This window comes from Poromitra crassiceps (assembly GCF_964638095.1).
Source record: "Poromitra crassiceps genome assembly, chromosome: 16".
Lineage (NCBI taxonomy): Eukaryota > Metazoa > Chordata > Actinopteri > Beryciformes > Melamphaidae > Poromitra > Poromitra crassiceps.
The window spans coordinates 2,576,023-2,588,522 of NC_139645.1; the positions used below are offsets into that span (position 1 = coordinate 2,576,023).

General features: G+C 48.7%; 1 protein-coding gene across 1 annotated transcript in view; it reads right to left on the reverse strand.

The window, feature by feature from the left end:
• Positions 1-12,500, reverse strand: part of fbn1 (fibrillin 1) — a gene marked incomplete at its 5' end in the record, with an annotated part of 37,363 nt that overhangs the window by 4,285 nt on the left and 20,578 nt on the right. The window contains 3 exons of the mRNA XM_083652867.1: positions 2,696-2,812; positions 5,433-5,558; positions 10,926-11,123. Coding sequence (XP_083508993.1) covers positions 2,696-2,812; positions 5,433-5,558; positions 10,926-11,123 — 441 coding nt within the window. The remainder of the gene's footprint in view (positions 1-2,695; positions 2,813-5,432; positions 5,559-10,925; positions 11,124-12,500) is intronic.

Below are 12,500 nucleotides of genomic sequence, written 5' to 3' on the forward strand. Positions count from 1 at the left end.
TGTGTGTGTGTGTGTGTGTGTGTGCGCGCGCGTGTGTGTGTTTGTATGTGTGTGCCTGTGTCTAATCATGTGTGTGTGTGTGTATGTGTGTGTGTGTGTGTGTGTGTGTGTGTGTGTGTGTGTGTGTGTGTGTGTGTGTGATCATGTGGGTGTGTGTATGTGTGTGTGTGTGTGTGTGTGTGTGTGTGTGTGTGTGTGTGTGATCATGTGTGTGTGTGTGTGTGTGTGTGTGTGTGTGTGTGTGTGATCATTGTGTGTGTGTGTATGTGTGTGTGTGTGTGTGTGTGTGTGTGTGTGTGTGTGTGTGTGTGTGTGTGTGTGTGTGTGTGTGTGTGTGTGTGTGTGTGTGATCATGTGTGTGTGTGTGTGTGTGTGTGTGTGTGTGTGTGTGTGTGTGTGTGTGTGTGATCATGTGTGTGTGTATGCATGTATGCCTGCGCGGGCGTACCTCAAATGGGCCACTGTGACCCAAATTCCTCTCTTTTTTGGTCAAACTGAGCTGAACCTGCAGTGATTTACTGACCCTGTGTGTGTGTGTGTGTGTGTGTGTGTGTGTGTGTGTGTGTGTGTGTGTGTGTGTGTGTGTGTGTGTGTGTGTGTGAGATCATGTGTGTGTGTGTGCGCGCGTGCGTGCGTGCGTGCGTGCGTGCGTGCGTGCGTGCGTGCGTGAATGTGAATATACACATGGTTTAATAGGTGAGATAGCAGAGTCCTCGATTGGCTCTGAAAGGCTGTTTACAAAATGAGCCGCAATCTGATTGGACTAAACCCCAGCAAGCTTGTCTGAGCTGCAGATAGTGTTTGACTGCAGTAACAACGTGAGTCTTTCCTTCTCCAAAGACCTTCAATGCGGTTTATTTAGCATGTCCAGGGCGCCTGGGTAGGGCAGTGGTAGATTCCCTGCCTATACCAACAGGAGGGTCGCAGGTTCGCGCCCCCGTGTCGCCTCCAGCTTGGTCGGGCGTCCATACAGGCACAATTGGCCGTGTCTGCGGGTCGGAAGCCGGTTTGAGGGAATGAGTGCTGGTCGGTGCACTAGCGCCTCCTCTGGTCGGTCGCGGCGCCTGTTTGGTGGGGGAGGGGAACTGGGGCGAATAGTGTAATCCTCCCACGCGCTACGCCGCTACGTCCTCTGGGTGAAACTCCTCACTATCAGGTGAAAAGAAGCGGCTGGCCACTGCACATGTATTGGAGGAAGCACGTGCTTTATGACTGCACTGTGCTGAAACCACAGATGAACCATCAGTCTACAACAGTGGTTCCCAAAGCGAGGTACGTGGAATGGTACCACAGGGGGTGCTTGAGAGGAAGGAGAAAATGGAAAAATGTCAGAATAAATCATGAAAATAAATGAAATGTTCAAATAAATCTGCTCAGGAGGCACTAGATGCAACTCTTTCACACGTTTCTTATTTTGTAATGTTATATTCTTCAAAAGGTGGGTTGTCATTCATTCATTGCATCATAATGCTATAGTTTTCTCTTGCAGTTTTCTAAGCAAAATGTTGCAGTCAGGTAAAGGGGGTACTTGGATTCAGAAATCAGGGAAAGGGGGTACTGAAGCCACTGGTCTACAACGATGCACAGTGTCAGAAGCCACTGGTCTACAACGATGCACAGTGTCGACTAAGTGCAGCCTTGATAGTCGACTCCTCTGTGAAAGCCCTGGTGGCCTCCGTCTCTGTCTGCCTCACCTTCCAAAGCCCATCTGAACCTCTGCTGGAGATATCAGCCTGACACACTGAGCTCTTCCACAGACCCTATCATATCCTCTTCACAGATGCAGGGAGGCAGGTATTTATGGTGAGCAGCACAGGGAGGCAGGTATTTATGGTGAGCAGCACAGGGAGGCAGGTATTTATGGTGAGCAGCACAGGGAGGCAGGTATTTATGGTGAGGCAGCACAGGGAGGCAGGTATTTATGGTGAGCAGCACAGGGAGGCAGGTATTTATGGTGAGCAGCACAGGGAGGCAGGTATTTATGGTGAGCAGCACAGGGAGGCAGGTATTTATGGTGAGGCAGCACAGGGAGGCAGGTATTTATGGTGAGGCAGCACAGGGAGGCAGGTATTTATGGTGAGCAGCACAGGGAGGCAGGTATTTATGGTGAGCAGCACAGGGAGGCAGGTATTTATGGTGAGCAGCACAGGGAGGGCAGGTATTTATGGTGAGCAGCACAGGGAGGCATGTATTTATGGTGAGCAGCACAGGAGGCAGATATTTATGGTGAGCAGCACAGGGAGGCAGGTATTTATGGTGAGCAGCACAGGGAGGCTGGTTTTATGGTGAGCAGCACAGGGAGGCAGGTATTTATGGTGAGCAGCACAGGGGAGGCAGGTATTTATGGTGAGCAGCACAGGGAGGGTGACGTGACTCCTCTCTTCTCTCATCACCTCTCCTTCGCTTCCAACAGAATATAGCTCATTGTTGTGGAACTAGAGGCAAGCAAGCCACTACTGACCTCAATTGTACCAGCTGGGAGGTTGGACAGCTGTGTGCTGCGTGCCAGGCATGAAGGCAGCGCTGCGTGCCAGGCATGAAGGCAGCGCTGCGTGCCAGACATGAAGGCAGAACAATCCAACAGAATAGGGGGAGGAAAGTGTCTTTCTTTCTTGCTCAACTGCTTTGTCTAATACTTGATCCACCATATTGGATCGACGACTAACCAAGGCTAAAAGAAGACTTACCGATGCACCTGGAGCCGTCCACTGGTGTGAAGTAACCTGGGGACACTTGCAGAAGTAGCTGCCAACGGTGTTGGAGCATTCACCTCCAGTGCAGAGGCCTGGGATGTTAGAACACTCATCCAGATCTGAGAGGAGAGGAGAAGAGAGGAGAGGAGGAGAGGAGAGGAGAGGAGAGGAGAGGAGAGGAGAGGAGAGGAGAGGAGAGGAGAGGAGAGGAGAGGAGAGAGGAGAGGAGAGGAGAGGAGGGAAGAAGAGGAGGAGAGGAGAGGAGAGGAGAGGGAGGAGAGGAGAGAGAGGAGAGGAGAGGAGAGGAGAGGAGAGGAGAGGAGAGGAGAGGAGAGGAGGGAAGAAGAGGAGGAGAGGAGAGGAGAGGAGACGAGAGGGAGGAGAGGAGAGGAGAGGGAGAGGAGAGGAGAGGAGAGGAGGGGAGAGGAGAGGAGAGGAGAGGAGAGGAGGGGAGAGGAGAGGAAGGAGAGGAGAGGAGAGGAGAGGAGAGAGAGGAGAGGAGAGGAGAGGAGGGAGGGGAAGGGGAGGAGAGGAGGGGAGGAGAGGAGAGGAGAGGAGAGGAGAGGAGAGGAGAGGAGAGGAGAGGAGGGGAGAGGGAGGAAGAGGAGAGGAGAGGAGAGGAGAGGAGGGGAGAGGAGAGGAGGGAGAGGAGAGGAGAGGAGAGGAGGGGAGGAGGAGAGGAGAGGAGGGGAGAGGAGAGGAGAGGAGAGGAGAGGAGAGGAGAGGAGGGGAGAGGAGAGGAGAGGAGAGGAGAGGAGAGGAGAGGAGAGGAGAGGAGAGGAGAGGAGAGGAGAGGAGGAGGGGAGGGGAGGGGAGAGGAGAGGAGAGGAGAGGAGAGGAGAGGAGAGGAGAGGAGAGGAGAGGAGAGGGAGGAGGGGAGGGGAGGGGAGAGGAGAGGAGAGGAGAGGAGAGGAGGGGAGAGGAGAGGAGAGGAGAGGAGAGGAGAGGAGAGGAGGGGAGAGGGAGGAAGAGGAGAGGAGAGGAGAGGGAGGAAGAGGAGGAGAGGAGAGAGGAGAGGAGAGGAGAGGAGAGGGAGGAAGTGAGGAGAGGAGGGAAGAAGAGGAGGAGAGGAGAGGAGAGGAGAGGAGAGGAGAGGAGAGGAGAGGAGAGGAGAGGAGAGGAGAGGAGAGGAGAAAATAAGATTACATAAGACACATAAGATTTGTTATCATTTTTTCATTTGTTTTGTTTCCATTTTATTGGTTGCTGTTTACTTTTTTTTTGCTGATTTGATGCTGCTAAAAAGTGCACAGTAATCCAAAGCCAAGATGAAAGCGATGAAAACTGGCACATGCTGGCAATGACAATGGAAACAGACTTTTGTCACAGGATATTGAATCCAGGACTTCTGTAGCTGCTTTGCTTCTAGGAGCGCTAACCACCAAGTGCACACATCACAATGCACCATGTCTGTTACCACCAAGTGTACGTATCACAATGCACCATGTCTGTTAAGAAATATAACTTAGCCCCATTTCAAATGTCTTTTACACAGTCCAGAAGTTTTCCGGCAATTATTTCTGGGCATAAAATAGCACATTTTTCACTCTGCAGCTGAACGCCACAAGCCCCTGCTCAGTCGCTCTGTTTCACCAGATCCAAACCAGTTTGAGTTCAGCTCGGTCTGGAAATTGTCATATGCATTTTGTTAATAAGGCAATATTTTTTTACAGTCTTAATATGTGGTGAAGCGAAGTAGTTCTTTATTTATAGAAGAACAGAAGAGATGCTGAGAGCAGGTTTCTATTCAAGAGGGGTCTTAAATTGAAAAGGTATGTGCTCTGCCAATTCTGCCAGCCAATCAGAAATAGACTATTAGAGCCTCCAGCTGAGAGAAGAATTTCTTAAACGTCCAATGCTGCACACGGCCGCAATCTCCACTGATTGCCGTCTGTCTCTTGACTGTATACATACAGTATATAGACTGTATATAGACTGTATATAGACTGTATATAGACTGTATACATACAGTATATAGAGGGGCAAAGTGAACGTCACTTCCTGCTTCAGCACTGTACCAGAGATTTTCATCCGCCATTTATTTTCCCGTAGACATTTCCTAAAATGCTTATGAAAAGAGTTTTACTTGTTCAAACCAAACGGTTCAGCTATATTTAGAATCAGGAGAGACCATAGAACATTTCACTGGGACCAAAACTTCAAAAAACTACATAGAAAAAATATTTTCTTTAAATCCGCAATTTTTTTAATGTTTTTGTCCGAGTGAAATGTTATGCGATCTCTCTTGTTATATATCTGAACCGCTTGGTTTGAGCAAGTAAAACTATTTTTATAAGCATTTTACGAAATGTCTATGGGGAAAATAAATGGCGGATGAAAATCTCTGGTACAGTGCTGAAGCAGGAAGTAGGCGGTCACTCAAGCCTGAGCATTTTTCCCCCTCCTAGCTTGAATGAAGCGACAGAGAGAAAGCAGAGCACAGTTTTGGTTGAATTTAACTTATTTAAAGCCGAGGGCAAAGTGGCATCTATGTGTGGTCTTCTGCCACACAGTAATAATCAGGATACCACGAGCGAGGTGATGTTCACCACAACCCATCGGATGTGGCTTCTAACTCTGCTCTCGCATTGTTAATTAAGACATTTCAGACGACTCTAAAAAGCTCTTTCAAAACGGCTCAGTTCTTCTGGGTAACGAGTGGTTGTGGGATCTCCCTCCTCTGCACGTCACTCATTTTCACACTTTTAATGATGATGATTTGCAGGCGTTGATTCTTACCTTCGCATTTCTGCGTGATCTCGTTGAACCGGTGGCCGGCGGGACACTTGCACTCAAAGGATCCGACCGTGTTGATGCAGTTTCCTCCCTGACAGAGGCCCGGGATGGCCTGGCACTCGTCCACATCTGCACCGTACAGAGCATAGTGTTAGTACAGAGCCTCACACGCACGCACGCACGCACGCACGCACGCACGCACGAGCACACACACACACGCACACACACACAGGATTCCCTCAGTCTAGCTCTTTCACATTCTGTAACTTCGGCCCATTACACAGGAAGTTGTCATCTTCAAAAAAAGGAAGAAGAAAAAACGCTTCAGACCGGAAGGAAGTTTGGTGATATTCGACCAATCACAACGACACATGTTCACATAAATTCAAATAAATATAGAAAATAAATATAGAAATAAATAAATAAATAAATATCGTATCCAATTTCCATTTCTGCTCAGCAGCTAGCTAGCACGGACGTGAGGAAATGAGCGGAAATATATATATACCGCGAAAACCAAACTGCCAAAAACTGCATGGGATTAGCATAAAGTGGGCGTGTCTGTAAAGGGGAGACTCCCGGGTCCCCCAATGAACCCATTCTCATTCAAATATCGTAAAGGGGAGTCCCCTTTGAAAATGGCCGTGGCAGTTTTTCCCTCGCCGAAATGTTGCATTATCTCGCCCCCTTCCCAGAAACATAGAACGACATGGTATCGGTACCAATGGCTGCCTTACGTCTTCTAGTTTCATATGATACCAATATCTTCACTCTACGTTTAAAAATGAGCCCACGACGTCATATCAGCGACGGACGCCTATTATTCAAATTTCAACTGAGGGTACAAAATATTAAAGTGAGGGTGCAATGCATGCTCATGCACCTCCGTAGAACCGGGCCTGAGAGAACCGGGCCTGAGAGAGCCGGGCCTGAGAGAGCCGGGCCTGAGAGAGCCGGGCCTGAGAGAGTCGGGCCTGAGAGAACCGGGCCTGAGAGAACCGGGCCTGAGAGAACCGGGCCTGAGAGAGTCGGGCCTGAGAGAGTCGGGCCTGAGAGAACCGGGCCTGAGAGAACCGGGCCTGAGAGAGTCGGGCCTGAGAGAGTCGGGCCTGAGAGAACCGGGCCTGAGAGAACCGGGCCTGAGAGAGTCGGGCCTGAGAGAACCGGGCCTGAGAGAACCGGGCCTGAGAGAGTCGGGCCTGAGAGAACCGGGCCTGAGAGAGCCGGGCCTGAGAGAGCCGGGCCTGAGAGAACCGGGCCTGAGAGAGTCGGGCCTGAGAGAACCGGGCCTGAGAGAACCGGGCCTGAGAGAACCGGGCCTGAGAGAGTCGGGCCTGAGAGAGTCGGGCCTGAGAGAACCGGGCCTGAGAGAGTCGGGCCTGAGAGAGTCGGGCCTGAGAGAACCGGGCCTGAGAGAACCGGGCCTGAGAGAACCGGGCCTGAGAGAGTCGGGCCTGAGAGAGTCGGGCCTGAGAGAGTCGGGCCTGAGAGAACCGGGCCTGAGAGAACCGGGCCTGAGAGAGCCGGGCCTGAGAGAGCCGGGCCTGAGAGAACCGGGCCTGAGAGAACCGGGCCTGAGAGAACCGGGCCTGAGAGAACCGGGCCTGAGAGAACCCAGTGTAGGAAATGAGAGCAAGGACACAGAAAATAAAGGCAGAATCGGGGTGAAGAATGCAGAAGCACACAGACTTTGACTGTACACATCGCGTTAACACACAAACCAATCCACACATGCCTGGATACGCATGGATTGAAAATTGAAATTGGGTCTGTTAAACAGTCTGGCTCCGACTTTGCTGTGACCGAGAGACTCACAAGGGAACGGAGAGAGAGAGAGAGAGACAGAGAGAGAGAGAGAGAGAGAGAGAGAGAGAGAGAGAGAGAGAGAGAGAGAGAGAGAGAGAGAGAGAGAGAGAGAGGAATGTCTCCTACAGGAGGACCAGGAGAGGAAGCCAAGTCGACCAAGGAAGGAGAAAGCGGGAGAGCGGGGAGGAATAGTTAGAGAGCGAGAGGAAGGAGAGAAGACAGGCCTCCAGTCAAACACATGGTTCTGGTTATGAGCACATACAGTAAGTCATATAGATGACGGCACTGTGAGGAGACACCATGAAGTCAGGCGGGGACTGATGACTTAGTCACACCCAGCTGATGGTGGACATTACCAACACACACTCTGTCAGTCCATACATCCCTTTACAACACACTCTGTCAGTCCATACATCCCTTTACAACACACTCTGTCAGTCCATACATCCCTTTACAACACACTCTGTCGGTCCATACATCCCTTTACAACACACTCTGTCAGTCCATACATCCCTTTACAACACACTCTGTCAGTCCATCCATCCCTTTACAACACACTCTGTCAGTCCATACATCCCTTTACAACACACTCTGTCAGTCCATACATCCCTTTACAACACACTCTGTCAGTCCATACATCCCTTTACAACACACTCTGTCAGTCCATACATCCCTTTACAACACACTCTGTCAGTCCATACATCCCTTTACAACACACTCTGTCAGTCCATACATCCCTTTACAACACACTCTGTCAGTCCATCCATCCCTTTACAACACACTCTGTCAGTCCATACATCCCTTTACAACACACTCTGTCAGTCCATCCATCCCTTTACAACACACTCTGTCAGTCCATACATCCCTTTACAACACACTCTGTCAGTCCATACATCCCTTTACAACACACTCTGTCAGTCCATACATCCCTTTACAACACACTCTGTCAGTCCATCCATTCCTTTACAACACACTCTGTCAGTCCATACATCCCTTTACAACACACTCTGTCAGTCCATACATCCCTTTACAACACACACTCTGTCAGTCCATACATCCCTTTACAACACACTCTGTCAGTCCATACATCCCTTTACAACACACTCTGTCAGTCCATACATCCCTTTACAACACACTCTGTCAGTCCATACATCCCTTTACAACACACTCTGTCAGTCCATACATCCCTTTACAACACACTCTGTCAGTCCATACATCCCTTTACAACACACTCTGTCAGTCCATACATCCCTTTACAACACACTCTGTCAGTCCATACATCCCTTTACAACACACTCTGTCAGTCCATACATCCCTTTACAACACACTCTGTCAGTCCATACATCCCTTTACAACACACTCTGTCAGTCCATACATCCCTTTACAACACACTCTGTCAGTCCATACATCCCTTTACAACACACTCTGTCAGTCCATACATCCCTTTACAACACACTCTGTCAGTCCATACATCCCTTTACAACACACTCTGTCAGTCCATACATCCCTTTACAACACATGGGGAAGAGCCACACGGGAATTCAAAGCGCATGTGATTTCTGGACACATGTTGCTCTTCATATATATATGTGAAATTTCCCATCTCCCCATGTGGAAATTTCATTTTCACCTGTCTCTTTGCGTGTGAAAGTGAAACAAACACAAACATATATATTACATCAGTGCTTCTCAACTGATCTAGCCTCACAACCCACATTTTTGCTTAGACATTAAGTCGCGACCCGATTTTCAGAATTTAGCCTAACTTTGTAGCATCATATAGCTTCCTTCGCAACAAGCTAGCATGACATGTTGGTACCAATTTCGGTCTTCTCGGTTCATACGGTACCAGTACCTTCACTCTGGATTTAAAACTGAGCCCGCTACAGCCTCTGAAAGACAGTCATGTTGGCCGCGGACACCAGCGCCCTCAATGACTAGAAGAACTTTTTTTTTTCTCATGCACACATCAGCGACCCACTCAAAATAACCCCGCGACCCACTTTTGGGTCCCCGACCCACCAGTTGAGAAACGCTGTATTACATTACATTATGCCATTTAGAAGATGCTTTTGTCCAAATCTATTCACAATAAGCACATTTTGTCAACGTTAGTCAAAGTGACTATATCTCAGTCTTCTTCTCATCTCAGTCTGTACACGTGATGAAACGTGATTTAAAAAAAAAGTGCGTGACAAAAACTTTTTTCACCTATGATTTGAAGGAAATTTGAAGGAAATGATGAACCTATGATTTGAACATCTGAAGTTAAAGAAACGGTCACATGTGATGTCAGAATAAAACAAACCACATGTGACTTTGAATTCACATGTGACTTTTCATCTCTCTATCCAATCCATCCATTCCAACAACAGCTCCTTCCTAAAATATCTCAACTGGGTCCTTTCTGGTGAGTCTGGGACATCTCCACTTGAACAAAAGTCCTACTATGATCTCACGAGCCCGAGTCTGACGGTTAACATTCAATTGACTCAATTTGGGCCTGAGGCTGCTGAAGGAGCTGTAAGAACCTGTGACCAGCAGTCCCAGAGAACGACGTGTTCCTCCTCTGTTCAGCTGGCTCCGGTCCGCCTCCCCTGCAGCGGTCCTGATGTTGTTGGGTCTGGAGCGGGCAGAACTGAGCTCCGGCACGTGGCACCGCCACTGACCCGTGTTACTGACTCTGACAGAACCCGCCGCAGTGGGTGTCTGCGGGCATTCCAGACACATGTGGGGGGGCCCGCCCACCCCAATTTAACCCAATTAGAAGTAATCCTCTGGAAAGGGGGCGGCGGGTAGAGGTGGGGGGAAGAGTGAGGGGGCGGGGTAGAGTTGGACGAGGAGGGAGAGAGAGAGGTGAGGAGAGTGAAGGAGTTAAAACAGAGAGGTGAGGAGAGTGAAGGAGTTAAAACAGAGAGGTGAGGAGAGTGAAGGAGTTAAAACAGAGAGGTGAGGAGAGTGAAGGAGTTAAAACAGAGAGGTGAGGAGAGTGAAGGAGTTAAAACAGGCAGAGAGGTTGGAAGATATATAGCCAGGTAAAACCATCTTCATCACGTCCTGAACTCACATCCTGTGTCATTCTACGGATAAGTCGGGCCTTCTGCCCGCCCCCCCCCAGCCATTTCCAGAAAGTCCACGGGCCAATCAGAGACCTGCCTCGTAGTTGACAACGTAACCAACCAATGACGTCTCCCAAAGCAACAAGCGAGCGGTGATGTTAACATCAGTAGAGTAAACACAGTCATAAGTGCAGTTATTGCAGAAATAGACTCAATACCAACAATTAAACAAAACGAGAGTCTGCAACAGCGGAGTTTCTCAGAGGAAAATACGTTTTCTTCCGAGTGGGTTCGGATGGATTTGGTGATGCTGATTGGCTGAAGGAGTTGTCTGTCAAGGGCCAGGCAAGTACTCCCACCCACTGAAATCACTGTTGACGTGTGGAAGTCCAGACCGATATAGGTCGAGCGAAACAGACTGTGAGATCAGGGTGGTTTTTCAGCAGGCTAGTTGGAAGAGAGAGGCAACTTCTAAATCGAGGAAGAGGGGCGAGGGAGGGAGAAACACACTGACAGAAAGAGAGAGAGAGAGAGAGAGAGAGAGAGAGAGAGACAGAAAGAGAGAGAGAGAGAGAGAGAGTGAAAACAGAAGCAGAAAGCGAGACGTGAGAAACGCAGGAGGAGACTTTACCTTGGCACGCTCCGGTGCGGTGGTTGGGTATGAACCCGCGTCGGCAGGGGTGTGGCTGGGCGGGGCACATCTCACAGGGGTGCCCCCACGCCCGTCCCACCGTGGCACAGCACAGGGTCTTTGTGCACACGATGCCCGTCAGCTGGCCCTGACACATCTGGTTACTCACAGAGGCAAAGCACGGCCCCGTCCGGTAGTCTGCAGGGGCAGAGCAAACACAGGCAGCCATCTTAAAAAAAAATACAATGCTAAAAAAAATACACACAAACATTATATTTGCTCTCTACAGACACTGACCAAATACATTTTTAAAAACTCAACAGCATTGTCTCTTTCCAGAAATCATGACCCGGTTACTCAAAATAATGCACAGACTTTGTTGTGAGCAGTTTCATGTAGGATTTTTTTTTTTTTTTTGCAGTCTCATGTAGGAACTAGCTAGCAGCTAGCGGCTGTAGTTTGGTCAAAAGAAAATAGTTCCTCCATGAAACTGCTCATAACAAGGTCTGTGGATTATCTTGAGTAACTGGGTCATGATTTCTGGAAAGAGACATTGCTGTTGACATTATCAAATGTATTTCTTTGGCACTTTGAGCAGCACAAGCCGAGTGCCATCCAGTTCCATTGTATTGGAGAGAAGGTAGAAACTCTGTGGCCGATATCTCCAAAACTAAGGCAACTAACACAAAACGATATAGATGGATAAATAGCACTACAGGTGAGAGGGAATATATGTATTTTGGATTTAGGGTTCATTTAAATTTAAACAGTTTCATAAACCAGTTATAAAAGTTCCTCGTAGCTGCTTTAAAACAATGTATGAGATATTTACAACAAAACCTGTGATAACGAAAGCCAAAGTCAAGTGTTGGAAAAATTCGTTTGAAAAAGTGAACTTGATTGCACGAGTAACGAGGGAAAACCAGTTTCCTGCCATATAAGAACAGAAACACTCAAAGCTAGCTTTGTCATTTAGCACATTTAATGCTAATAGCTGTTAGCTCGATAGCTGATAAAAGCATTGCACAGCAGACAGCAACACGCTATAAAGAATGCATTGTCTGTCTGTTCCTGCCATTTTAATCAGTCTGGCTCTCAGGTGCACTGTGTGTGTGTGTGTGTGTGTGTGTGTGTGTGTGTGTGTGTGTGTGTGTGTGTGTGTGTGTGTGTGTGTGTGTGTGTGTGTGTGTATGTGCGTGCGTGCGTGCGTGCGTGCGTGTGTGCGTGCGTGCGTGCGTGCGCGTGTGTGTGTGTGTGTGTGTGTGTGTGTGTGTGTGTGTGTGTGGCTGTGCGTGTGCATGTGCGTCTGTGTGTGTGTGTGTGTGAGATAGAGAAAAGCAGAGATAGGGAAGAGGTCTGGAAAACCTTTGACAGTAGCGTAGGCGGCTGTAGAGACAGAGTAAGTAATAGAGAGGCCAAAGTGAAACGTCACTTCCTGCTTCAGCACTGTACCAGAGATTTTAATCTGCCATTTATTTTCCCATAGACATTTCATAAAATGCTTCTAAAAATAGTTGTACTTGTTCAAACCAAATGGTTCAGATATATTTAGAATTGGGAGAGACCATAGAACAT